Consider the following 25339-nt stretch of genomic DNA (forward strand, 5'->3'; position numbering starts at 1 on the left):
CTGTTATATGAACTGTTTGTGACATTATATAACTTGTTATGAACATTGTGGGATATTCGAGGATTAATGGACTTTCAGCTTGTAAATATGGAAAGTATTTAATTTCAGTTTATTGCAGATGCTGGAGTTTTAGCATTGTATTAGTATTGATTGAATTGTTTGTATTGTGTTGACAGGAGTCTGTCAAAGAGAGGGGGTATGGACAGAAGGAAATAGATGTTTTCGTTTTTTAGCTTGGGTCAGCGCGCCCGAATACACCCGTCGCTATGCGTATATGCACGTGGGTTTTAAAATCTCGTGCATTTCGTGGTCATAGCTGACGACAGCGTTAATCAGTTTAACATCGGCAGTTAGTTAGACATATTGCTGAGGGACAGGGTCGTCCATATCGAGCTCCAGCCAGGAGTTACAAATTACTTATTAGATTGCTTCCATTATCGGGAAAACATTTACACAGAAGCATAGAAACTTAGTTAACATTCACACTTTCGGTGAATGTACAGTGCGGGGATTTTTCATTGGGTTTACTGTTTTGTTTCGGTTTTGGTGTTTTAAATGTTGAGACATAATTATTTTGACTTTTCGTTTATTTTATAAATGGGGAATACGAACTGCCTCATTCCCAGATAGTGACATCATGATTCGGAACTTGGTTATTTGTGTATCCAGAGACAAGTGTTACTGCATTACAATATCAGGGGTAAAACATGAAAATGACCATGATTATAGATGTAGATTACGTTGGTTTGCTTCTATATATAGGGCACTTAGAAAACAATGGGAAAGAGTCTGCTCCTTTTTCAGCATATGACTCAAACACCTTCTGGTTGAAATCATTTTGCTACGTTCCATGAAATAAATGTTTTAATATCTTAACCATTGATCTAAAATTTGTTTGTTGACCTGAGTGAAAGTCTATGTGATCCCGAGACCATTATCTTTGATATCAAGAGCTAACTGCTTTGTTCTTAAAGTTTATTATCATTGTTTATATACTATTATTATGCCTTTAACATTCATTTATGTTCGTTCCAGAAAAGTATGCAAGAAGTCATAATATCGATTGAAGAGTTGAAGGATATATCCACACTTCAGGAGGCTGAAAAACTTGAAAGAAAGTTCTTGGTTTTGTTTCACCAAGCTGTTACAGTGACTACGGCAATAAATAATCTAGGTAGCTTGGCTTCCAACTCTACTGGGCAACATTTGCAACTTCAGACTGAACTAGCTAACATGAAGAATAACCTGAAGAATGTTCCTGATATGCTGGTTCAGCTTCATTTGCTGATTGTAGGGAACAGTATAGTTTCTGGGAAACGCTCTGTGGGTTTGGGATGTAGCTTTATTCAGTTTACTCTCACAAAAGTAACAACAATCTCATCAACTATTTACAACCTTAGAAACACCCTGAATCAAATAAACAGCTACAGAGAGTCTCTGATGAGACTGCAGGTATATGCTTTCCAGCTCTACAATGGCACTTGTATTGACACAGAAGTCCTATGCCGTGTACAGTTGGAACAACTAGATAATCGTCTGACAGATCAAAATAAGAGTTTCGAAGAATGCACTCCTCTGCAACTTACTCATCTCGGCCGAAATCAAAATCTCAACAACACTTACATCATCCATCCTGAATCTAAACAAGTTCTCTTCAGCATCCAGCGATCATCAATTATTGTGGACGGTGTGATGGACTGGGACAAGGTTGATGAGTCACAAGACGCAGGACTGAAGTGCCCAGATGGAAACCACAGTGAAATTTGGTCCCTCCAAAATGCTGCCATACACGGTAGAAGTGGATACTACCTGAAACAGAAGAGCGGCTGTTACTTAGGGTTTGATCGTGCATTTTTGAACTTTGAAAAGACTCTCCCTTTGTTTTGGACACAATCTGACAGCATCGACAGAAAGGAATTTCTAATTTGTTTACCTCTCAAGTCATCTGATCTCGCCAGATTTATCTTGCTCCCATCCGCTGCAGAGGCCAACACCACCTATGACTTAAAAGAAGTAGATACTGGCAAGTTCTTGAATGTACAAGTGAGGAAAACAAGTATTCATTATAAGATAGATCGCCGGCTTATTTTGGTTCTCTTCCTGAGCACACATAAATCTAATTCCTGGATGATTGTTCAAGATCATGACATGTCATGTGCAGGTGAGTTCAGTTCATGTTTGTTAATAGTAGTATTGTTAGTAAGTGCTGCTCTGTTGTAGAATCATGCATTATACATTATGAAAGTCATATGTATTTCCTGATTCTTAGAATGTTTATAGAACCAATTATATATTATTGACACTCGCAGTGGAGATTCCGGTTTCAACAGATCCCCAGTAAAGTATGTGTAACGAATAATGGGATTGTCATGATCGGTAACTTCGTTTATCGCTGTGCCATCTCACGTTGATGGCATGTGCCGTTCCTCACCATATCTCTCTAAACTAGTAGTATAGGGAATGGGGGTTTTGGACCAAGTCCAACCAAAGCCTCTGCAAAGCCTTATTTCCCAAATAAGGCTTTTGTTCAGGCCCTTAGATCTCACCCCATTACCCCTACTTTGAAACGCCAGCGGGATACGAACTCCACATGTATACCTCACAGCCGCACCGGGGACATGGCTGAAGTGTGTTGGTTTAACGGGTCTATCCTAGGATCTCCACGTGGCACTATGTCACGTTTACCTCGATGAAACAGTTTAATGTGAATCGCCTATGATCTCTTTGGTGTTTGTAATAAAGGCTTGCTGGGCTTTTTCACCCCTTGTTCTATGTACTTTATTTTCTTGTCCTCACTGATAGCAGACTTACGAGACTTGGATCGAATCTCTTGTTTCATTTTGTTATATTTTGTGAGTTCAGAGAGGATTGAACGAAACTCCTCCTCGGAGATCTTACTGTCAGTGAGTGCCGTGGATATACGCTCACTTACCGTGTTCAGCTTTGCTTCAGCCAGAACCCTGATCTCGTTGTGTTTCAATGCCTTACGATGCAGCCTGCGGGATGCAAACTTAAGCACCAACTCTAACACCCCTGCCACCCCAGCTGTTATTTCAATGCCTAGCACTACGGGGGGAGCTACGATGGTAGCTAACAACCCAACACCTGCCGCCACTAGCCCCATGCTGGTTGTCATAAGGGCAGTATCAGCCCCGTCTATGATATTGAAAGCTCTGTGGTACTTTTTACATAGTGCTTTCCGCGTGTCGCGGTCTTGTTCTAGTTGGCGTTTTACATCACATAACTGTCTCAAGCGGAACCCGTCTATGGTTTCCAGGGTCTTCGCTACTTCCTCTACGACTGGGTACAGACCCATTCTGTGTGCCTATAATATATCTTATTAGATATTTTTTAATTGGGTTTCAGTTAATAGTCGATCAACGTACTTGAGGCTTATAAGACTTAGATTCTTGTATGTGGAGATATGGGAAGGGTCAATAGGTAAACTCTGAAATATATTAACACTATCGCAGTCTATTAAGGGGGGTAGTAATCTCAGTGGATGGTCCAATCGTATAGCGATACGGCAACGTGTGTAGGTGTCTTCGGGTATACCCCAATTTATTTTCACCCCAGGTAAAAGTTCCAGGTATGAACCATCATCAAGCTCGCCGTTATAAGCGACTTCTATGATGAGTGTGGAGCCTGGGGCCATAGTCCTAAACCCTGTTACGGCATCGGATCTGTTGACTATTAACCCTGACCGCCCGGGTGAAACTAACATGTTGCCCGAGTAAAATGGTATTTTAGAAACTATTATTTCATGAGTTGGAAGGAAAGACGTGAGGATGAAGCCATTGTTATTAATTTCGGAGACATAGCCATCTTTGTCTAATGAGATATAAGGTGCGGTTAGGGTTATGTTGATCAACCATTCGGGTTCTTTATAGTCTGCTAGGGGCACCCGCCTATACACGTTGCCTTTCAAGTGTAGGACGTATGAGCCACCTTCCTCACCAGGCTGATCGAATCCCTCCGTGTCCCCTAGATCGTTAAGCGTAGTGTTGGGACGATGACTGGTCATTGCTATAATACTACTACGATATAGTTTCCAACTGGTTTTCTAATAATAGTTCAGGGGTGAACTTCACTCCCATGAAGTGTATGTTGTCAGGTAGGAAGATCTTGGTTAGTGATATCGTGTTTTCCACGATCACGGTGACACCCTGCAGACTGGTTTTGGAGTCGACACCCACCCGCACGTAAACTGTGCAAACGTGATACTGGTGTCGTTTCGCCCACCCGAGTTTGATCCCCTTCATGATCTCGACATCACCCCGCGATGGTTCCTCTAGGTACACTTTGATGATCAGTGTTGAGTTCACCGGTAGACTCTCCAGGATGGTGACCATGCCTTCGAATTCAGACACCAGCTGCAATGTCACGTTTTGCATTCCCGGTTTACTCGATAGCATGTGGGCTGCCATACTGGCGACTGGGCTGATGATTATGCTACGTCTCTGAGTCGGGACGTAAACCACTAGCAGGGTTCCATTGTTCACGACTTTGTTTAGGTGGTTGTCTTTGTTATCCGTGAAGACGTAGGGGGAGCCGAGCCTAATATTGAGAAACCAGTCATCTTTATCGGGTAACAACACCCACTTGTCATCTTCAGTGAAGACGAGCGTATATGGCTTGTTTCGGGCGACGGTAGTGCTCTCAACATCGTCTAAGTCGAACAGTTTGCCCCTGAACGATGGGTATATTATCCATTTATCTTCCCCGGTGTTGACTAGGGTGTACCAAGTGTTGACTGTCGCTCTTGTGGTATCTACTATATCACCTAGGGATCCACCGGAGGGGACTTCAACGCGTTTGTAAATGTTGTTTTTCAGTTGCAAGGCGTACAATTTACCATCTACTCCGGGAGCGTCGAATCTGCGTGTGTCCCCGAGGTCTGAGATCCCCACATTGATGCATTTTTTCAACCCGGGGCCTTGTGCGCTGGTCATTTTATGTAAAGCGTTATACTGAGGTATCCTATATTCACGGGATTATGATTTATATCTAACACCGAGTCAACCTCTTATACTGCCGCGGTGAAAACGACTCGGTTCTACCGTCGTTGTATTTCTCCGTTTTCACCGGCACTGCTCTCAGTATAGTGGAAAGGTGACCCCCTTGAATGTTGTACGTTGTGCTCACCTGGCCGAGATGAATGTACAGCTCTCGGTACGGTACTAGGTCGGGTAACTTCATGCCTGTGACGGTTGTTGTTGGTTTTATCTCGTCAGGCGACATACCGAGTGTCCTCGCCAATGGCCGGCCGAGCCTCAAGGAGTTTCTTCCGTTGTTGATTAACACCACTGTGCCGTTTGAGTCATTCATCTTGAGTTCAGCTCCCAGGGGCTTGAAGACCTCGTCGCTTAGTGAGCACACGCTGTAGTAGCCGTCAGTTATCTGACTGCGAGCTCCACTGACGAACAGCTTATTATTGCTGGCGTTGATGTTAGTCCATTGCGGCAGGTAGGTGATATCGCAGAGTGCGACTTTGAGTTGACCCGACGTATTATCGATCGCGTGCGTCAGCTGAACGGCCTCACTGCTCGTTATTCCTGGAAGTGTTATGTACATGTTAGAGTATATATGCTCATTATATAATAGTTTTAAAATGTACTCCCAAGGAGTGTCTTACTCCCATGGAGTGTTGTACCCTAAACTGGACGTAGATTTCTCACCCATGAAGATCGTGGTCGCTGATGAAATGCATTTCGACTCCCAGATTTTAGATGTGTTCAGCCTGTATAAGCTTTCGGTGACTAACGTCAAGGCAGTCCACGCTTGGTTCAACAACCCGATGCAGTTCTGGCAGAATCAACTCAACTTCGCTGTGTGGTGCGCTACAACGGGGTGTGGTGTGACATTGACCGACACTCGGCGTGGACCGCTGAGTCAGTCTGTGTTCATGTTCCACGTGTACTACCAGGTCAGGCGTATCCTTAAAGAGATCAGCGCCCCGCTCCCACAGGACAAGGCGTGGAACGCAGTAAACAACCAGTACGATAGACGGGCCTACGAACGTATTTGCAACGAATTCGAACTAAACCCGAAGACGGATTGGCGTTTGCCTGGGCCGAACCATGGATTGGGTATTCCATATGATGGGGGGCGACCCGTGACAGAAGTCAGTTATGATTTACTGAAACGAGATGTACTACGCCAGGACTTTGCTTTGTCGAGTAATGAATGGAGGGATGACCGTATGAACTTTAAAGGTGGTGTTGCTTTCACCGTCCAGAAAGTGGAGCAGTCAACCGCAGATGGTTGGAAAAAGTTTATGTTGGACACGTCGAAAGGGTTAACTCGTGCCGGGGTAATCAGGTTGAACGACTCGATTCGAACGTACGTGTGGGTGCTGTTGGGTGCGCAGATGCAAATGCGTTCCAACATCCTCGGTAAGGGGACTGCTTACGACGCTCAGAAACAGTTCATTGTTAACGTTGAGGATGCTATCAATTCTCCAGTTGATCTCCCGAGTGCCATCAAACGCTACCAAGACGTGTTGGAATACGCAAGGTCGAAAGTCGACTATGTGTTCGACGTGGGACTGTACATGGCTCCGAGTGATATGCAACTGAGAGTAAAAAAAGTGGTGGGATACAACAACGAAATAGTCATAGCCACGGCAGACCAAAAGTTGGGCGTCAATTTTGATATCAACGTCCCCCACGTCCCACCACCTAAGACCGGTGAAACGGGTATAGTGGCGCCACCCCCGGAGCCTAGGGTTCAACCAACACCCCTTGTGGGGGTGACCCCACAATCCAATCAGCAGCACATCGATAGTAAAACAGCCCTGGTGGTTGGTGGGGTAGCTTTGGGACTTATTTGGTTAAAAATTCCTTAACCGCTACGTACACCAGACCCGCCAGGGTGACAATGGCTGCCCACAGGTTTTGACTGAGCCACGTGGCAGTTTTAGCCAGAGCTTACCAGCCAGTTTAGCCAGGGCTTCCCCTAGGGATTTCAGGCGTTTTTTTATCCAGCTACGACCACTTGGTGGTGTGCCGGCAGGCGTGGGGGTACCCCCTGTCAATGACACCACCAGGGTTGATATGATGAAGCCCAATGCAGTCAGAATGCTTGCGATGGTGATGCCTTGCTCTCGGAAGAGGATCCAAATCCTGTCAGCTAGCGTGGTGTCTTCATTTAGGACTCGATCGATGGTTTCCCGTACTCTACTGATCTGTGATCGGAGGGCTTCCCGGTTAGAGGAAGCGGATTCCAACCGAGTCCGTCTCTCGTCTTCCAAGTTTTTTATTCTCTCCTCAATACGCTGTTTCATATCACCGTCCGATTCGGCGAGTTTTATTTTCTCACGAGCGATGTGCTCGTCGATTTCATTCAGTTTCCCCATGTTGTTCACTAGTTCTCCGCGTACATGTTTCAAGGCTTCGTCTAGACCGTACAGTTCCCTCAGGGGAAATTCGAGCCCGGCAAGGGGTTGTCATGGTACGTAGCCACTGTCATTGGGTCCAAAACAATATCTTCCAGACTACCCAATGACAGTTCAATTTTCACAGCAGAAGCAAACGCAATAGTAACAGCTCTTAAATATATTAATAAACACCGTAAATATAAACAATATATCATCTTTTCTGATTCTCTTTCGTGTCTTCAGGCTATTAAAAATCTTTCTTGCAAACATCCACTTTTATTAGAAATTATTGAATTACTGGCCAATGCGACATCGTCTTTTGTTGGTTACCCAGCCACGTTGGCATTTCTGAGAACACGATGGCTGATATTGCTGCTAAGGCTGCACTCATCAAATCTGTGACACCACTTCTGCTCCCATACTCTGATTACAAAGCTTGCATTAGATCTTACATCCGTGATCTGATGCAAAAGAAGTGGGACACCCAAGTAGGTATCAATAAATTACATGCAATAAAACCCTATATCGGTTACACTTACTTGGGTTGTCAGTCCAGATTTGAAGAGGTCATCATACGACGATGTCGTATTGGCCACACAAGATTTACGCATGAGTACCTATTGAAAGGTGAGGATCCTCCGTTTTGTATCCCTTGTGATGAACGAATCACGGTCAAGCATGTCTTGCTTGACTGTGTTGAATATTCAATCACAAGGGATATTTATTTCAAAGTAAAAACTATGAAGGATCTTTTTAGTCATATAAGTTCTCATTTAATTATTGCCTTTTTAAAAAAATTAGACTTGCTAACTGATTTGTAAATAGATATATATATTATTATTGGTAGTTTAAATTAGTAACTGATATTGTTAGTGGCTGTACCCTCAAAGGAGGTTGAAGTAGCGTAAAATTATTGTCCTCCTGAGAGGGTACGTAAGTCCCAAAACATTTAGTGAATTTAAGTGTACCAGGTTTTCAATCGTAGAATATGTGTACTTTTAATTTATGGCTAGGTTTCTCTTCTGTCGCCAATGGCTGAAGGGATGGTGTAAATCCAGCTAGGGTCCATGCAGGAAGCAAATGTACTGTAAGTCCCCATGGTCCCTAGTATGGTGATCTACCTTCAGTTGTTGGCGATCAATAGTCTGTTTTTATATTGTATCGTCTTGTATAGTTCAAATGTTTTAGATTTAGTTACTAGTTTTATATCTATATCTGTGATAATCTAGTTATTTTACTGTCCTTCGTCGGCAGAATTTTCTAATTTCACTTAAATTGTTGATATATTTATAACTTGCTTTAGTCACGATATGGCTGAAATATTGCCGATGTGACTTAAAATCTTAACTCACTCACTCATGGTACGTAGCCAATATTTTCCCGATACTGTCCGACGTTTCCTTAGCACGTTGGGGTATATCACCTTCATCACCTTTGGGCCTGGCTGCTTGCAGATCTTGGACGACCTTCGGGGGGAAGCTTAGGCCGCGCGCCACTGTAATCTATGAAGCCTAGTTCATCACGGATCAGTTGACCCCCACCAGGGCGACTGGTGAGTGTTGACAAAGCATATGGCTTCCCGTCTCTTTTTATGATATCGACCCCCCGGGTGAGCCTTCAATGGCAGCGTGCCCTTCTTATCGACGGTAAACTTGGTATAGTCCCTTCCCAACGGCTTTATGTTGTCTCTATTTTCAACTGCGTCGTAATAATCGTTGACAGCCGGCTGTACAAGTTCAGCACTTAAGGGGTTGTTCGTGAATGTGGTGTCATCCTCGAACGCCTGGGCACTATCATCCCACATATCATCCATAGGTATGTATTCAGCCATTATTTAGTATTAAAACTTATATATTTCATTTATATAACAATGTATGGTAGAAAACTAGATCCTTTCAGAAGATCAAGAGAGCCTCTAGGCGTCAGAGCCGTGTGCCAGTCAGTGACCATCACCAACAATCCCAGCAAGATAGACCAAAACCAAACGCTGCTGGTTAGATTCCCAAACCTTGGTGAGAATGACCTCATTGTACCAGGTATGGTTCGACTGGCGTTCAACCTCACGTTGGCCTCCACCAACGACAAACGCGAGCTAGTGCGGAACGTAGGTCGAGCCATTATCAAGAAAACAACCATCAAGATCAGCGGTAATGAGGTGCTGAGCATCGATGATAGCGACGTGTTTCACTGCTACGGGGACCTCTGGAAAAGCGAGGGAGAACGCGTCAATGACGTGTACCAAGGTATCAGCAAATCGACTCGGTTGCGCATAGGGTATGGCTTCACACAAGACCAGTTAGACAAGATCACGGACGGCGAAAAGGCCATCGCCCAAGCGTACGGGAACAGGTTCTGCGTGCCGCTCGACTTCGAGTTGCTCACGGAACACGCTGTTTTACCAGGCCGCGCTTGGGGATAGGCTTGAATACGAGCTAACGTTTAACGACTACAGCAAAGTAGTGCGTACGCCGAACGGTGATGAGGCCAGTTACGTCATAGACAACATCTCTCTGGAGTTCGACATGGTCACTAGCCAGGAGCTGGCCAGGCAGGTTCGAAGCCAGTACTCGGGGAAGGTGGCCATCCTGTACGATCGCATACTGAGGCATAGATCAGTCGTGTGGGATAAGAGCGACACTGTGTGGAATATCAACCTGAACGTGCCGGCGCGATCGATGAAAGGTATCCTGGTCGTCCCCGTGGAGTATTACGAGCCGTTCCGGAGGGACAGCGAGAAGTTTTTCAACCCCGAGATTGAAAAGGTGGAAGTGACCATCGAGGGCGTGCCCAACCAGCTGTTCAGTCTTGGTATGAGGGCATACCAGCAGTGGGATGAGATAAATAAGCTACCGGCCATCAAACAACACCCATACATAACCAAAGACCTGGACCTATCCTGCGTGAAGATCGGCGAGTACCTGACCACCAAGTACGCGCTGTGGTTGGACATGCGATCCACGGATGACGATAAACTGCACGGTAGCGGTCGCCGCATCGACAACGGCAGCGAGGGGATAACAATCGAGATTACCAAGAAGGCTCAATCCGCTGGCAAGTTGAAATTATATCTGTACGTGATTATGGACGCGCAACTTAATATAGACAATGGGAGATTTGTGCAAGCCATCCACTGATGGCGGTAGGCCACTGCCTGCTGATTTGCCCCACGACCCACACTGCGCCATAGTGTGCGGGCAGACTGGTTGTGGGAAGACCGTTTTCGTGTTGGATATGTTGGAGGGTTACTACAAGGATGTGTTCGACAACATCGTTATCATGTGCCCTACTCTGAGCATGAATAAAACGTACACGGAAAGACCTTGGGTGATGACGGACCCGGACGTACACAGAGTCGACCCGGGGGACATGTCTGCAGGACTGGTTGAAAGCTCTTCACGGGAAATTTAAAGGGGAGTCGACGCTGTTCATACTGGACGACTGCAGCGCTAATCGCGAGATAACAAAAAAGAGAGACATGTTATCGTACCTGGCCTTCTCTGGCCGGCACGCAAACCACAGCGTCTGGGTACTAACGCAGAAGTTCAACTCGGTGTTGAAAGACCTCAGGGAGCAGACGCTATGGGTGGCCTTATTTCACTGCAAGGACAGGGATTCGTTCGAGGAGTGTTTGAGAGAGAACGATGTGATGAGCAAATTAGAACGGGGAACGGGTGAAGAAACAGCTCGCTGAAACTAAACATGCTAAGCTCGTGCTCAAGACCGATCAACCAGTAGCCTATAGGGTGTTTTAGCTAAGCAAATGCTTAGCAAAGCTTAGCAAAGCTTAGCAAAGCTTAGCAAATGCTTAGCAAAGCTTAGCAAAGATTAGCTCTTAGCGTTTAGCACTTATCAGTTATAGTTATAGTTATGGTTGTTTTTGAAGTGTTCGTCGTGTGCAGCTTAACCTTCATTTCTCTGTGTTTCGCCTACACCGTATAATATATAGTTAAAACTAAAACTTACTTATCACATTATAAGATGGAGTGTGATGAACTGCTCGAACAACTGTTGATGCCAGTGGGTGATGATAAGAGTGATGATAAGCGAGAGAAACTGGTGGCGTTGGCTGTTGGTTGCAAAGCCAAACATTACTTTGGGGAATACACTCCCGATAAAATTCACAAAATGTCAGCCGAAGAAACCGATAAGCTGTACGTTAGATATGAGGTTAGACTCGGGGCAGAAATGACAAAGACAATAGGATCTGCTATGACCCGGATATACACTGGTATTGCGTCATACTTCCTTCCCATCCCCCCGGAGCGCCAACTTTACCTGTGGGAGGACCTTGAGAAAGACCCTTTTATCGAACACGCCTTGAGCTCTATCAGCTGCGAGCTGTACCACAAATATGGTATGTTGTTAGCCCCGGTGAAGGCGGCGATTATCACGGCAAAGCATTGTCAATTTGAGAGGAAAAAAAATAATAATAGTATAGATGGATGCTGCACAGGAGGAGACCCCAACCCCCAGGGAGGAGACCCCACAACTGGGGGAAACCCCCAGGGAGGTGAACCCGCTGGTGGTGACCCCTACAGTAACCAGGCAGAAGAATCCTAAGAGAGTAGCTGACGGTAAAAAACGGTGGTGTAACAAACATAAAATTATCACGGTGACTCACCCATCTCGACTCTTGTTAGTTGTAGGCGTAACTGCTGCCGTGGCTATCTCATGGTTATATACACGGCACAGGGATCCCAGGGATTCTAGGGAGCCCCCGCAATTAGAGGTCAACCCACATATCATGTTATAATTTAATATTTTATATCATATACATAATGTCTGAGGGGAAAACGTTCGTCAACGACGCATACCACGCCACCGTGGTCGCCAATCTAGCCGTAGGATACGCTCGGTTGACCAAAATGGTGCTTAAACAACCAACTATTAAGCCAGATTTCAACCTGCAGGATATGGGTATGCTCATAATGAACCTTGGTATGGCGATGGCCACAAAGGACATCCTAGTAAAACAAGGGATACTACCTGAAAATATTATGAAGTAAATATACGATGGCTACGATCGCCATGATGGTCGGTGGGGCGTTAGTAAATGCCCTGGCATTTTCCGGGAGTAATTTCCTCTTCTCGAAACTACGAGAGTCACACACGGCTGAGATACAAGCCGAGAGGAAACGACACGACCTTGCTGTTGAGAAATTACAGACGGCACAGACCGAGTACGCTAAAAAACGTCTCCAGAGGATCGATTACATTAACGAACAACTCAGGCGTGAGAGCCATGCCGTTAAAACATTCCACGATGTCGACGACGCAGCGAGAGAATACTACCTACTAACAGGTAAACAGCTGGAACCCCTACATAAGCCCACACTCGCTCAGTACTACACACCATCCAAGGGGCAAATGGAACGTGAACTGGTCTTCATCGCGCTGGGTATAGCAGCGACTGCGTTGGTTGCAAAACAATTAGACTAAATACTCGTATAAGTATGCTAAAGATGAGACCTGCTCCGTACATATGCAAATACATACTTATGGAGAAGAAAGAAGCCTGTGGTAGGAAATGCAGGACTGAGGGGTACTGTTGTTTCCATGGGGAAGCCCTAACTACACGTGTTCTGTGTGTGGTATAGGGTTAAAGGAACTACTGCCTATGTAAAGCTCACGGGGTGAACGTAGTCAGACATCACCTCATCTACGAGAATAAAAAGGCCTACATAAAAGAACGTAGGCGACTTCTCAGGATAAGTCCCCAATTAGAGACTGTAAACACCTAGGTATAACTATGTTTGAGGAAATTGAGATCGAATCTCTGGTCAAAAACATACTCAAAGATGAACTGAACTTATGGGGACGCTTCAGATTTCAGGTCATATTGGAAGTGGCATGGATTAAGGAGGGTGTTAAGTATACTCACCCCTTCACATGTGGGCGGGACATCCCGACTCAATACCAAATAAATTGTTTTACAAGTATACAGGAATACCTGTACAACTTCAAAGAATACTATATCCAACAGTGTAAGTACTGGATTGAAACGGCCCAACTAAGTATAGAGGTGCCTCACTATTTTTTACCTTTACGGTGGTCCAATTAGAGATTGATATTCTTAGGTGTGTATGCAACTATGACTACTATCCGTGAGCTCAAGCAGATCGCGAGACAGAGAGGGGTGATCAGTTATTCTCGAATGACCAAGCCAGCCTTGTTGTGGCTACTAGGCCTGCAAGTCCCTCCTAGGGTAAAACAATTAAAAGTCCAAGCAAAACAGCTTGGGCTCACGGTTATTCAAACCTGGGGAGAGCCGGCTTAGTCGCATTGTTATCACATGACCCCGTAGCAAAACCTCCCACTGTAAAACAACTAAAAGTTCAGGCACGCAATTTGGGTTTAGGCGGATATTCCCGTATGAGGAAACCACAGCTTGTAGAACTATTACGGCAGAATAGAGCTATTGACCTACAGTTAATGCACACTGAGCGCGCTGTAGGCAATTATTTGAGAGGCTGGCGCATGCATGTTGATAGGAATATAGACATCACAGATATCAAGCCTCTGATAGCTGATAAAGTCAACCAGGAACTAAACGATCTGGGAAGTATCAAATTTCAGATCACAGTGAAAATGTCACTCGATAAGCAGGCGGAGAATGGGGTCACTGAGTACGTTCAGCCTTACTTCCGAGGTAAACAAGAAATCGTCATACATACAGAGACCATAAACGCATCAATCGATACTAGTTTTCAGCAGATATGAGAATACCTAGAACGCTACACACACTTGGGGTCCGGGTGGGCCGTAGATAAAATCGATAATGTCTATCTAGACATAGCTAACTACGTGCCGTTCAGAGGCGGGTCATACCTAGACTTGCCCCCCTACTATAGGAAAAAACATGCCATGGTCAACGTCAAGAATAGAGGAGACGATTGCCTCCTCTATTCAGACAGCCATACGAGTTGACATGCCTAAGGAAGGTGACAATATCTTAAAATTCGGCAACCACGAGAACCAAATGTCTGTGCCTTATATCATATACGCCGACTTTGAAGCCTTGGTCAAACCTGTTGAGGCTGCTGGGGGTATCCCCACAGGTGAGAGCTTCACACAGAAAAAGCAAGAGCATGAAGCCTGTGGGTTTGGATACGTGGTCGTCTAATGTGATGGGAAAACGAAAGCTCCGGTGGTGTATAGGGGCCCCGACACGGCTGAAAGGTTTCTAAAGTGTTTGCAGGAGGAAGAAAAAATTATTAGGAATGCACTGTATACAGTCGCTCCCATGCGTATGACCAAAGCCGACCGGCTAGCTCACGCCTGTAGCACTAATTTCCACGTGTGTGACTCACCACTGAACGGCGATTCGGTGAGAGATCACTGCCACGTAATCGGTAAGTATAGAGGCGCCGCTCACAGCGCGTACAACCTCAAGCTTAGAATCAACCCCAAGATAATAAACATCCCCGTGGTCTTTCACAACTTGAGAGGGTACGACTCTCATTTAATCATGCAGGCCATCGCGAAAATCGATGGCAATATAACGTGCATCCCCAACAACATGGAGAGATACATCTCCTTCAGCTTAAACGGCCTTAGGTTCATCGACTCGGTTCAGTTCCTACTGTCGTCACTCGACAGTCTGGTCAAGGCCACCGATACCTTCCCTATCACCGATCGATACACCGACGCCGAGACTAGACCCCTGCTGATGAGGAAGGGTGTGTACCCCTATGAGTACATGGATAATTGGGCCAAGTTCGAGACCAGACTACCCCCCATCAGAGAATTTTACAGCAATCTTACAGACTCGGCAATATCCCAAGACGATTACTCACACGCTATTAACGTATGGAATAAACTGGGTTGTAAGAATCTAGGTGACTATCACGACCTGTACTTGCGGTCAGATGTACTGCTGTTAGCCGACGTGTTTGAGACGTTTAGGCGGACGTGTTTCAAGCAGTATAAACTCGACCCCGCATGGTATTACACCAGCCCAGGTCTGTCGTGGGATGCCTTGCTGAAAAAGATCGAAGTTAAGTTGGAATTGCTCACAGACTACGACATGCACCTATTCATTGTGAAAGGCTTGCGAGGTGGGATTTCCATGGCAACCAAACGATACGCGAAAGCAAATAATCAATACGTGAAGGGCTACGACCCGAGCAAGCCAACCAATCACATTCTCTACCTCAATGCCAACAACCTGTACGGTTGGGCCATGATCCAGTATCTACCCACAGGGGGATTCGAATGGGAATCGCACGAGGCCGATGTTATGAGCATCGCACCAGATTCGAACAAAGGTTATATCCTCGAGGTTGACTTAGAATACCCCAAGGCATTACACACATCACACAACAGCTACCCCCTGGCCCCCGAACGTATGAGGGTTAACCCAGACTGGATGTCTGAGTACCAACATAACTTGTTAGGTGGGCGGGTGGCAGACGTTGAAAAACTCGTGCCCAACTTAATGAATAAGACCAAGTACATCGTTCACTATCGCAACCTACAGCTGTACATGTCAATGGGTATGAGGCTGACCAAAATACACAGGGTGCTCGTGTTCAACCAGAGCCCCTGGATGGAGCCTTACATCAGAATGAACACAGACCCCCGAAAGCTGGCCACCAGTGACTTTGAGAAAAATCTCTACAAGCTCATGAACAACTCGGTGTTTGGTAAGACTATGGAGAACCTTAGGAAATGCGTGACCGTGAAGCTGGTTCGGCCAAATGAGGAAGACAAGCTCAGGAGACTGATAGCCAGCCCGGCATTCAACCGTAGCAAAATATTCACTGATGACCTAGTTGCCCTACACATGAAGAAAAGCCACATAAAATTCAACCGGCATGTTTACGTGGGGATGAGCATCCTTGATTTATCCAAACACCTGATGTACGACTTTTACTACAACGAGCTGAAGAAACAGTACGACGACAGGTGTGAAGTGCTGTACACTGACACGGATTCCCTGTTGATGGAGATTCGAACCGAGGACGTGTACGAGGACAGGAAGAAACCCCTCGATTTGTATGACACCAGCGACTACCCCAAGGACCATGCCATACACAGCACGGTAAATAAAAAGGTCCTAGGTAAGATGAAGGATGAGTGTGCTGCACGCCCATAGCCGAGTACATAGGTTTGAGGCCTAAGATGTACTCCATCCTGAAGGCCGACAATGGTGAGATCCGTAAGGCGAAGGGTGTTAAGAAGTACGTGGTGAAACAACACATCAAACACGCCAGATTCAAGGAAGCCCTGTTCAAGACCCGTACCTTCAGGCATAAAATGAACACGCTTAGAAGTGATGGGCATAGGATATACGGACTGACGATAAACAAGACGTCCCTGTCGCCGATGGACACTAAACGTTGGATAGCTATTGATGGGGATAAACACGTACGCGTACGGGCATGAGAAAATTGAACCAAGAACATAGATATATATATGACATGTCACGGAACCAGAGAAAGTTTGAGGCTATTTACTACAGCCCGCGTGGGTACTGGAAAGGAGCTAGCGCCGTACATAAGCTGGCTAAAATGGCGCGAGTACCCCCGGAGGAGGCCAAAGCGTGGCTTGAAAAAACAAGCCCTGTGGCAGATCTATTTACCAGCACCACGCTACGTGCCTAGAAGGAAATTCGGTATTAACATACCCAATAGCGTTCACCAGGCTGACCTCCTATTCCTACCCCACGACAAGAGGTACAAGTATGCCTTAACCATAGTGGACGTAGCCAGTCGCTACAAGGAAGGCGAACTCTTGACCGCAAAAGATTCAGCCCAGGTAGCCAGAGGATTCGAACGCATATACAAACGCAGTCCGCTGACGTGGCCAACAGAGCTGCAAGTTGACCCCGGGCGGGAGTTCATGGGTGTCGTGTCACACCTGTTAGACAAACACGATACAAAGGTCAGGCGTGGCACGGCAGGAGCCCATCGCAGCCAAGACATAGTTGAGAGATTCAATAGGACTTTGGCTGAGCGCTTATTCGGGCATCAGTATGCGAGGGAGATGGCCAACCCGGGGAAGCGATCGACTGAATGGGCCGCGAGGTTACATAAGGTGGTGTCGGCAATCAACCATGAAGCCACCCGTCTCACCGGCAAGAAACCGGCAGACGCTATCAAACTAAAATCAATAGTGGCAGAGTCGGCTGCTCCATTGCGTGGAAAGGAGAAACAGATACCAGATAGGGCCCTAGTGAGGTATCTATACCAGCCGGGGGAACACGAGGGTGATAGCCGTAAGCGAGCCACCGATCCTATATGGTCAGTCAAATCTTACAACATAGATAAAGTGGACCTGAAAGCCGACGAGCCGAACTTGTACTACTTGAGAGATGGGCCAGGGAGAGGGTTTGTTAGACAGGAATTATTAGTCATACCGTACGGCACAATGTTACCCCCAAAGCAAAATACCAAGTAATCCCAATATAGTATCCTGTAAACACGACATGGCACATGATCAGTTCGCTATCCCAGGATAGACCGTTTTAACCGGCATACTTCAGCCATGTCCCCGGTAGCTCAGTGGCGCGGCTGTGAGGTATACTTGTGGAGTTCGTATCCCGCTGGCGTCTCAAACTTTTTTATAGTAGGGGTAATGGGGTGAGATCTAACGGCCTGAACAAAAGCCTTATTTGGGAAATAAGCCTTTGCAGAGGCTTTTGTTGGACTTGGTCCAAAACCCCCATTCCCTATACTACTAAACTTATTACTTGTGGGATCCAGACTAGAGTCTTTACGGTCACCGTCATGTTGCTGGAATATTGCCGAGTGCGATGCTAAACATATGCCCCCATCTTAAGCGTTCTTCTTCTTTCAGAAGTAGTTACTTCGAATTTTGTGTTCTCGTTTTGATTTCGTCCTTCATCTTCAGAATCAACGACTACGAAATTGGATGACCGAGACAGCAACCTTTTAGTGATCATAATCACATGCGGGACACTTTTGGTAACAGGAATCTGTGTATGGGTGGTTGTGTGTATATGCAGAAAGAGAAAGAAAAATAAACTGAAAGAGGACCGTACCGAAATAAATCAATATTTCAACAGTTTCCATTTACATGGGGCTTCTCCAGTATTATTCTAAGAATACCCACAATATCCACAGCTTACTGAATTTGAGAGTTAGGTGACCTTTGGAGCATATTTAAGTGACCGTTATACTTAATTTATGGAAAAGGTTTCAGTCATCTGTAACATTTAACATATTATATAATAGAGACGCATGTTCTTTATTTGTAGCCTCCTCCCCAATCCCAACAACTACTTCTTTGTGGAAATCGGGTGTTTTGAGAGTGTTTTGATTTGAAAGCAAATTTGTCGTAACAGGCGAGTATGGGGACAAGTGGCCAGGCCCGCAAACTTTATTTATACATGTCATCGTAACCGAGCAGTGGATCGGTGCACATGATTGTCTGCGAAATACACCCGTGAAGGTCCGGGTTAGAACGAGCTTTCAGTAACCCATGCTTAAGAGGCGGCTAACGGGATCAGGTGGTAAGGCTCGCTGGCTTGGTTGACACGTGTCATCGGTTCCCAGTTGCGCAGATCGATGTTGATCCACACTGGATTGTCTGGATTGTCCAGACTCGATTAATTACAGACCGCCGTCATATAGCTGGAATCTTGCTGAGTGTGGCGTTAAACTAAACTCACTCACTCACTCACTCACCCACTCACTCACTCACTCTGCAAAATACAAACAAGTGAATCTTAATATTTGCATGGTGAATGAAGGGAATATAATACCATATGTTTATTTCGAAGCGCTCTTCTCTTTTGCTTGCAGAGAAATGCATAAATTGTTTAGCGTTTACAGCTGTAGACGATATGACAGCGTTACCATACGGCTTTTTTTTTAATGTCTGTCCACACTCGGCATTCTCAATCACATTCAGAATTCTTCAATTTGTATAAAACATGATTTGTTTATGACAGGAGACACTAAAGTGTCTTATGATGTAAACATGTTGATATTCCACAAACGTATTTTTGACAATGATTTGCAGTTCACAAGACGACATCCAGAATTGGGAGTAAAATATTCTGATCTCCGATTCTGATTTTATTGTGATGGTGTATGATCTCCGGTAGGAAATCTCGATGACCTTGGACCATGGCCAAATCTGTCATATAATCCTCCCATAGGGACATAGTCTCAAACAATGTTATTGTGAAGGTGTATAATCTCCGGTAGGAAATCTCGATGACCTTGGACCATGGCCAAATCTGTCATATAATCCTCCCATCGGGACATAGTCTCAAACAATGTTATTGTGAAGGTGTATGTTTCTTTACATGCTGTCACAACAGATATTTTTAAGCTTGATGTGTAATCGTTACCTTCGACATGTCTGTTTTTGAGTCACATGTTAGTATACATGCAGCTATCTGTCTAAATCAGATAAGACTCAGCTGCTGAAAATATACATCAAACGTTTAGCAAGGATTATAGAGTTTTGTGGTGACTGTATTATTCTAAGGGTGGTATGGGTATTGTATCTTGCACCGTTATATTACCTTGTCTGGATCTGTGCTCCTGCGATCAGTGTGTCATAAAATAAAATAATAATACTAGGTTCACCGTTTTGATATTAGCTACTGACTGCAACTAAAGACAAGTAGTAGTATTTGTCATTTCTGCATGTGACTTGCTATGACATATTGGCAGACAGACCCCAACTGTAAAGGCATCCGAGATGCAGTATTGAAACATACCTTCTTATTGATTGATTTTTCAAAACTCATCACATCTGAAAAGATCATACATTCAATGAAATGTTGCGAAAGAAAGCCAACTGATATTTAATTCATAATGAATTCTAGAAGAAATATCGTTGATAAACAAGCATTTTCCTCATGTATTGCTATCAGCTCAGTGTTTCTGTATAAAGTTGCTGGCCACTCGTGTATATATAAATTGAGTGTTGAGTGTTTCAACAATGTTTGAGTTATCATGTGTTATTTTATAACAATTTACTTTTGCATTCTGTATAAATGTTGGACATCAAGGAATATCGTTCGCCATGAAGTTCAGAATGTCATTTTTGCTTATATTAAAGCGTATGGCAGCTTTGCTACTTTATAAAATTTTAGAATCTTAAGAAACCTTTATGATAGACAAGATGTAAATGGGCCAAGTTGCCCGAACATATAATTGTCTTCTTGAAATGTAGTTTTAGATGCCGCAACTATTTATATCTTTGCTGTATATAATATTTACAATTTATGTCTGCTTATTGTAATGAGTGATATGGACAATTTTCCAGTTGTCAGGAATACCATAGAAATAAGTCCTAAGAAACAATACTATAATACATTAAGACCCTACCATCACTTAATGCCTTTCTCTTATTGCCCAAATACATTTATTATCCACTATTAAAATTCAGAACATCTAATCATTGAGACCGGGCGTTGGAATAATACTCCAAGAGAAAATAGAACTTGTAAATTATGTTACTCGCCAGCAATTGCAGACGAGTTCCATTATATATTTCGCTGTCCTGCTTTTCAGGAATCTAGAAGAAAATTCATACCAACCAAATTGCTCAAACACTCAAACATTGTATCTTATAAAATCCCGTTTACTACTTTAGATCATACTGTTTTAAAAACCCTAGCAAAGTTCGTAAATGTTATCTTTTCTACTATAACAAAAGTTAGATAATAGACATGTTATACCAACAACTGTTTTTTTTGGATTATAATGTGTTATACTCCGCCGCCATTTTGACTGTGTTATAATTGATGTGTGTAATATGTACTCGTTTACCACCATTGGTGGTCTATTGAGAATAAAGTGAAGTGATGTCACAACAAACATATCGTCATTATTTTTTTTATTTTTCATTTTTTATTATTATTTTTTTTGCTTCAATTCTATAGCATGATTTTCTGCAACGCTAAAGGGACATTTAAGGCCTGGGCTCCGTTCCTCAAGACGAGCGTAGAGTTGAGACTCTTCTAAGAGTAATCTCCTGGAGGCTTCGTGGAACGGTGCCCTGTTTGATGATACATGTTCAAGGTTATGTAATGTACGATGTACGAATTGGTACGATAATGAGTGAGTGAATTTAGTTTTACGCCGCACTCAGCAGTATTATAGCTATATGGCGGCGGTCTGTATGTAATCGAGTCTGGACCACACAACCCAGTGATCAACAGAATCAACATCGATCTGCGCAATTCGGAAACGATGACATGTTTCAACCAAGCCAGCGAGCCTGACCACCTGACCACCGAGGTCGCATTATACGCTATGTCGTCGCAGTGGTTAACTACTAATCAATTGTCACACCGACCATTTTAATCTGTCATACCAATGCTGATGTTGTTGTTTGATCCACATTGTTGACGTACGATTTGTTCCACATACAAGCTGCTTCGATTTCGGTAAAGAAACCATTCGCCATTTTGTGTCATACAAGGGGATGCAACCCTGTATTGTCGGGATGTCGCTAGTTTCATATATATAGTGTTAAAATGATATTAATTTGAATGTATATCTCCATGTATTGCCCATAAACATTCTCCTGGAATATTGACATGTTGTCATTGTGAGCATAATATCTGAAATTTCACTTGAAACTTGTTCATTTTTTAGGCAAAACGGTGCGCAAACACGCTTATTAACCAAGAATGAAGGCAAAGGCCCTTTATATAGTAATGTATGGGCAGTGGAGGTATGATACCACTGCGGGTAACAGAATTTGGGTAATCGTGATGTTTAATATTTAATTTCCATTTCTTTTACGTGTCATATTGCTTCTGTCCACCATTTCAAGAAAATATAGATATGTGCTCTTACATTAGACCACTGACAATAATTTCACAGTTTTGTTATCTCTAAATTGATTATTGTTCACTAAACTTTGGAATGTTGGCGTTATCAATATTTGTAATGGCACGACGTGAAATCCCACAGAGCCGAGCCCTGGTTTCATGCACGCACGTTGCTGTTACTGCAAGAGAAGGCTCCAGAACGTTTAAGATACAGGGGACTGAAGCTATTGAGCCGGTTCGCCTATTGATAATAATATCCCTTGGACATAGGACAGTGTGTCTGAATTCATCCTACTGGACAAGGCCATCTACATGCATACTATCTGGCAACAACTGGAAAGTTCCAGTACTGGACAAGTATGCCACAATGTGTAAAAACCTGTCTGGATAGGAATGATTGTAATGTAACACTTATCAAGTCTGGTGCCAGAGGCAGAAGGAGGCCATCTTCGCTACTCGATGACAGATTTGCACACACTCAGGATGAGTCCCTGGTGTATGAGGCCGGGACATCGGATGCTGGTGGATTCACTACAGATGAAATACTGTCCTCAAGGAGAGCGGAGCAAGGAGACAGAGATGAATCACTTTTTCAAGATGTCAATAAAACAGATGAGGCATTCACCAGCACAATTTTCCAAACGGCAAGCAGTGATAAAAGAGGTCTGGAACAAATGAAGACATTATCATCATTATCATCATCATCATCATCATCATCATCATCATCATCATCATCTAGTCGTGTTGAACAAGAGACACAACTACAGCATGACTTAAAATCAGGGCTGGAAGATCCACAAGATGAGATTGAAAAATTATCATCGGAAAGCAAGAAGAAATACCAATTTGATAAAACTGAATTATCGGAATCCACAACATACTTTCGAGAAAAATGTGAACGATCTGAATCATCGGCACAAGACATACAAACAACGATGTTTTCTGGTTCAGCCGGGAACTATGATAGGGGTCCAGATAACCCGAGTATACAGTCCACCCCGATCACTAGTTGACCGACATTGTCTCCTAGCAAAACCTCAAACAACGACCGAAAGCAATCAATCCCCATACTATTCACACCTGCCACGTGTAAGCGATCATTGTCCCTGAGGAAAACCTCCAACAAGGACCAGGAACAATCTAACACCATACAATTCACATCTGCCACAGGTATGCGAACACTGTCTCCCATGAAAACCTCGAGCAAAGGCCATGAGCAATCTGTAACACCAGTCACACCCAAACAGGCCCGACCGCATCCGTGGTGTAGTGGTTAGAGCGTCCGCCCGGAGAGCGGAAGGTCGCGGGTTCATCCCCGACCGCGTCATACCAAAAGACGTTAAAATATGGTACCTGTTGGTCCCTGCCTGGCGCTCGGCATTAATGGGTACAACAAGGACTGGTCGGCTCGGAGTCAGTATAATGTGTCTGAGTGGGGTATTCATGCTTCACTGCGGCATGGTATCTCATTGGGCTAGCACTATAAAACCAGCTTCAGTCTGGGCTTGTACAAGCAGCCGCACATACACATACACACGCATGCACGTCGTCATATGACCGAATATTCTCAAGCACGACGTTAAACCCAATTTCACCTCACCTCACCTCACCTCACCAAACCAAACCAAACAGGCCCAGTTCCCTTCGAAAGCTGATGGAGGATAACCGGTGAGAATACCACACACATCAGTCTCAGTTAGGCCAACTCTGAATCCCGGGACACCCTCGATGAAGGACCTAGAACAATCCGTTACAAATACACCCTCGCCAGTTCGAATCACACAAACCAAGACGACAGAGAAAGCAGTTAAGTCGTCACCCAGAACTCATGTCAAATCCATCACCAAGACTGGCGGTGTTACAACAGTACACTACCAGAAAAAGAAGACGCGGAAAGAAGCATGCCTATTATGTTTTAAACCCGGAAACATGGACTTTTATAAAACGTACTGTTGCCATTTCTGGGGACATTTTACAAGCCTTTGTGGATTTCAACCAAGATAAGATATACTGGTTGAAAGACCTTAAGAAATATCGATGCTTTATCCTTAAGTCCGCATCACTGCGAGGCTAAAAAACAATGAGGGTTAGAGTGAGTGAGTGAGTTTGGTTTTACGCCGCTTTTAGCAATATTCCAGCAATATCACAGCGGGGGACACCAGAAATGAGCTTCACACAATGTACCCATGTGGGGATTCGAACCCGGGTCTTCGGCGTGACGAGCGAACGCTTTAACCACTAGGCTACCCCACCGCCCAACGAGGGTTAGAGACATATGTACTACGCCAATTGACATCGATACCAAACACAACACTGTACTTTGTTCACAATAAAAGGAAGAGTCGGATTGTGTTTAAGCAATGTATTGAATTTGAAAGGTATATGAATTCCAGTCTTCAGAGAGCGAATGCAATCTGTAGATTATCGAGCAGGTTAACAATATCTTACTTCCGAGTCGACAAAGCCCGACTGATTTTTTGCAGCAACCACCACGAAACCTATACAGAAATGTACATTGTAGATTTGAGACACAAAGGAAATAATCAGTATCTGAAGCTAAAACCGAAAAAACCGAAATCTATATGTTCCCAGTTAAACAGCTGCATATTTACTGGACCGATAGATTGGGTAGTTTTTCAGCTACTACTTTAAAGGGCAAAGAGATCGAGCGACTCTCTTTGGGTCGGTATTGTGGACTCTGGTATCTCACCTGCTACACAAATAAACTTATTATTGACCGCCTCCTTGGTGTAGTGGTTAAAGCGTCCGCCTGGAGAGCGGAAGGTCGCGGGTTCGATCCCCGACTGCGTCATACCAAAATACGTTAAAATATGGTACTTGTTGGTCCCTGCCTGGCGCTCTGGGCATTAATGGGTACAACAAGGACTGGTCGGCTCGGAGTCAGTATAATGTGTCTGAGTGGGGTGTTCATACTTCACTGCGGCATAGTATCTCAGTGGGCTAGCACTATAAAACCAGCTTAAGTCTGGGCTAGTACAAGCAGCCGCACATACACATACACACGCATGCACGTCGTCATATGAGCGAAAACGTACGACGTAAAACCCAATTTCACCTCACCTCATGCGTTATTGTTTTTTTTGGACGTTGTTTAAATTGAGACATAATTATTTGGCAAAATATTGCAAACTTCCTAATTGTTCGTACTTTATTAGAGTGAAAAAGCTGTTTCAGAC

At 44.4% G+C, this 25339-nt stretch overlaps 1 protein-coding gene and 1 long non-coding RNA gene across 2 annotated transcripts in view; one reads left to right on the forward strand and one right to left on the reverse strand.

Annotated features, from left to right (window-relative positions):
* LOC124278291 overlaps window positions 1-19158 on the forward strand; it is a 48984-nt gene extending 29826 nt beyond the window's left edge. The window contains exons 3-5 of the mRNA XM_046714018.1: window positions 1036-2161; window positions 18233-18306; window positions 19147-19158. Of these exons, the coding sequence (XP_046569974.1) occupies window positions 1036-2161; window positions 18233-18306; window positions 19147-19158 (1212 nt within the window). The remainder of the gene's footprint in view (window positions 1-1035; window positions 2162-18232; window positions 18307-19146) is intronic.
* Window positions 19159-19218: 60 nt separating this feature from the next.
* LOC124278281 lies at window positions 19219-19646 on the reverse strand. The gene is made up of 2 exons (XR_006899048.1): window positions 19569-19646; window positions 19219-19465 (listed from the first exon to the last, which is right to left on the reverse strand). It is a non-coding gene; the product is annotated as an uncharacterized LOC124278281 (long non-coding RNA).
* Between the last annotated feature and the right edge of the window lie 5693 nt (window positions 19647-25339).

Source organism: Haliotis rubra, unplaced genomic scaffold (assembly GCF_003918875.1).
Source record: "Haliotis rubra isolate DU_JTF1 unplaced genomic scaffold, ASM391887v1 Scf234, whole genome shotgun sequence".
Taxonomy (NCBI): domain Eukaryota; kingdom Metazoa; phylum Mollusca; class Gastropoda; order Lepetellida; family Haliotidae; genus Haliotis; species Haliotis rubra.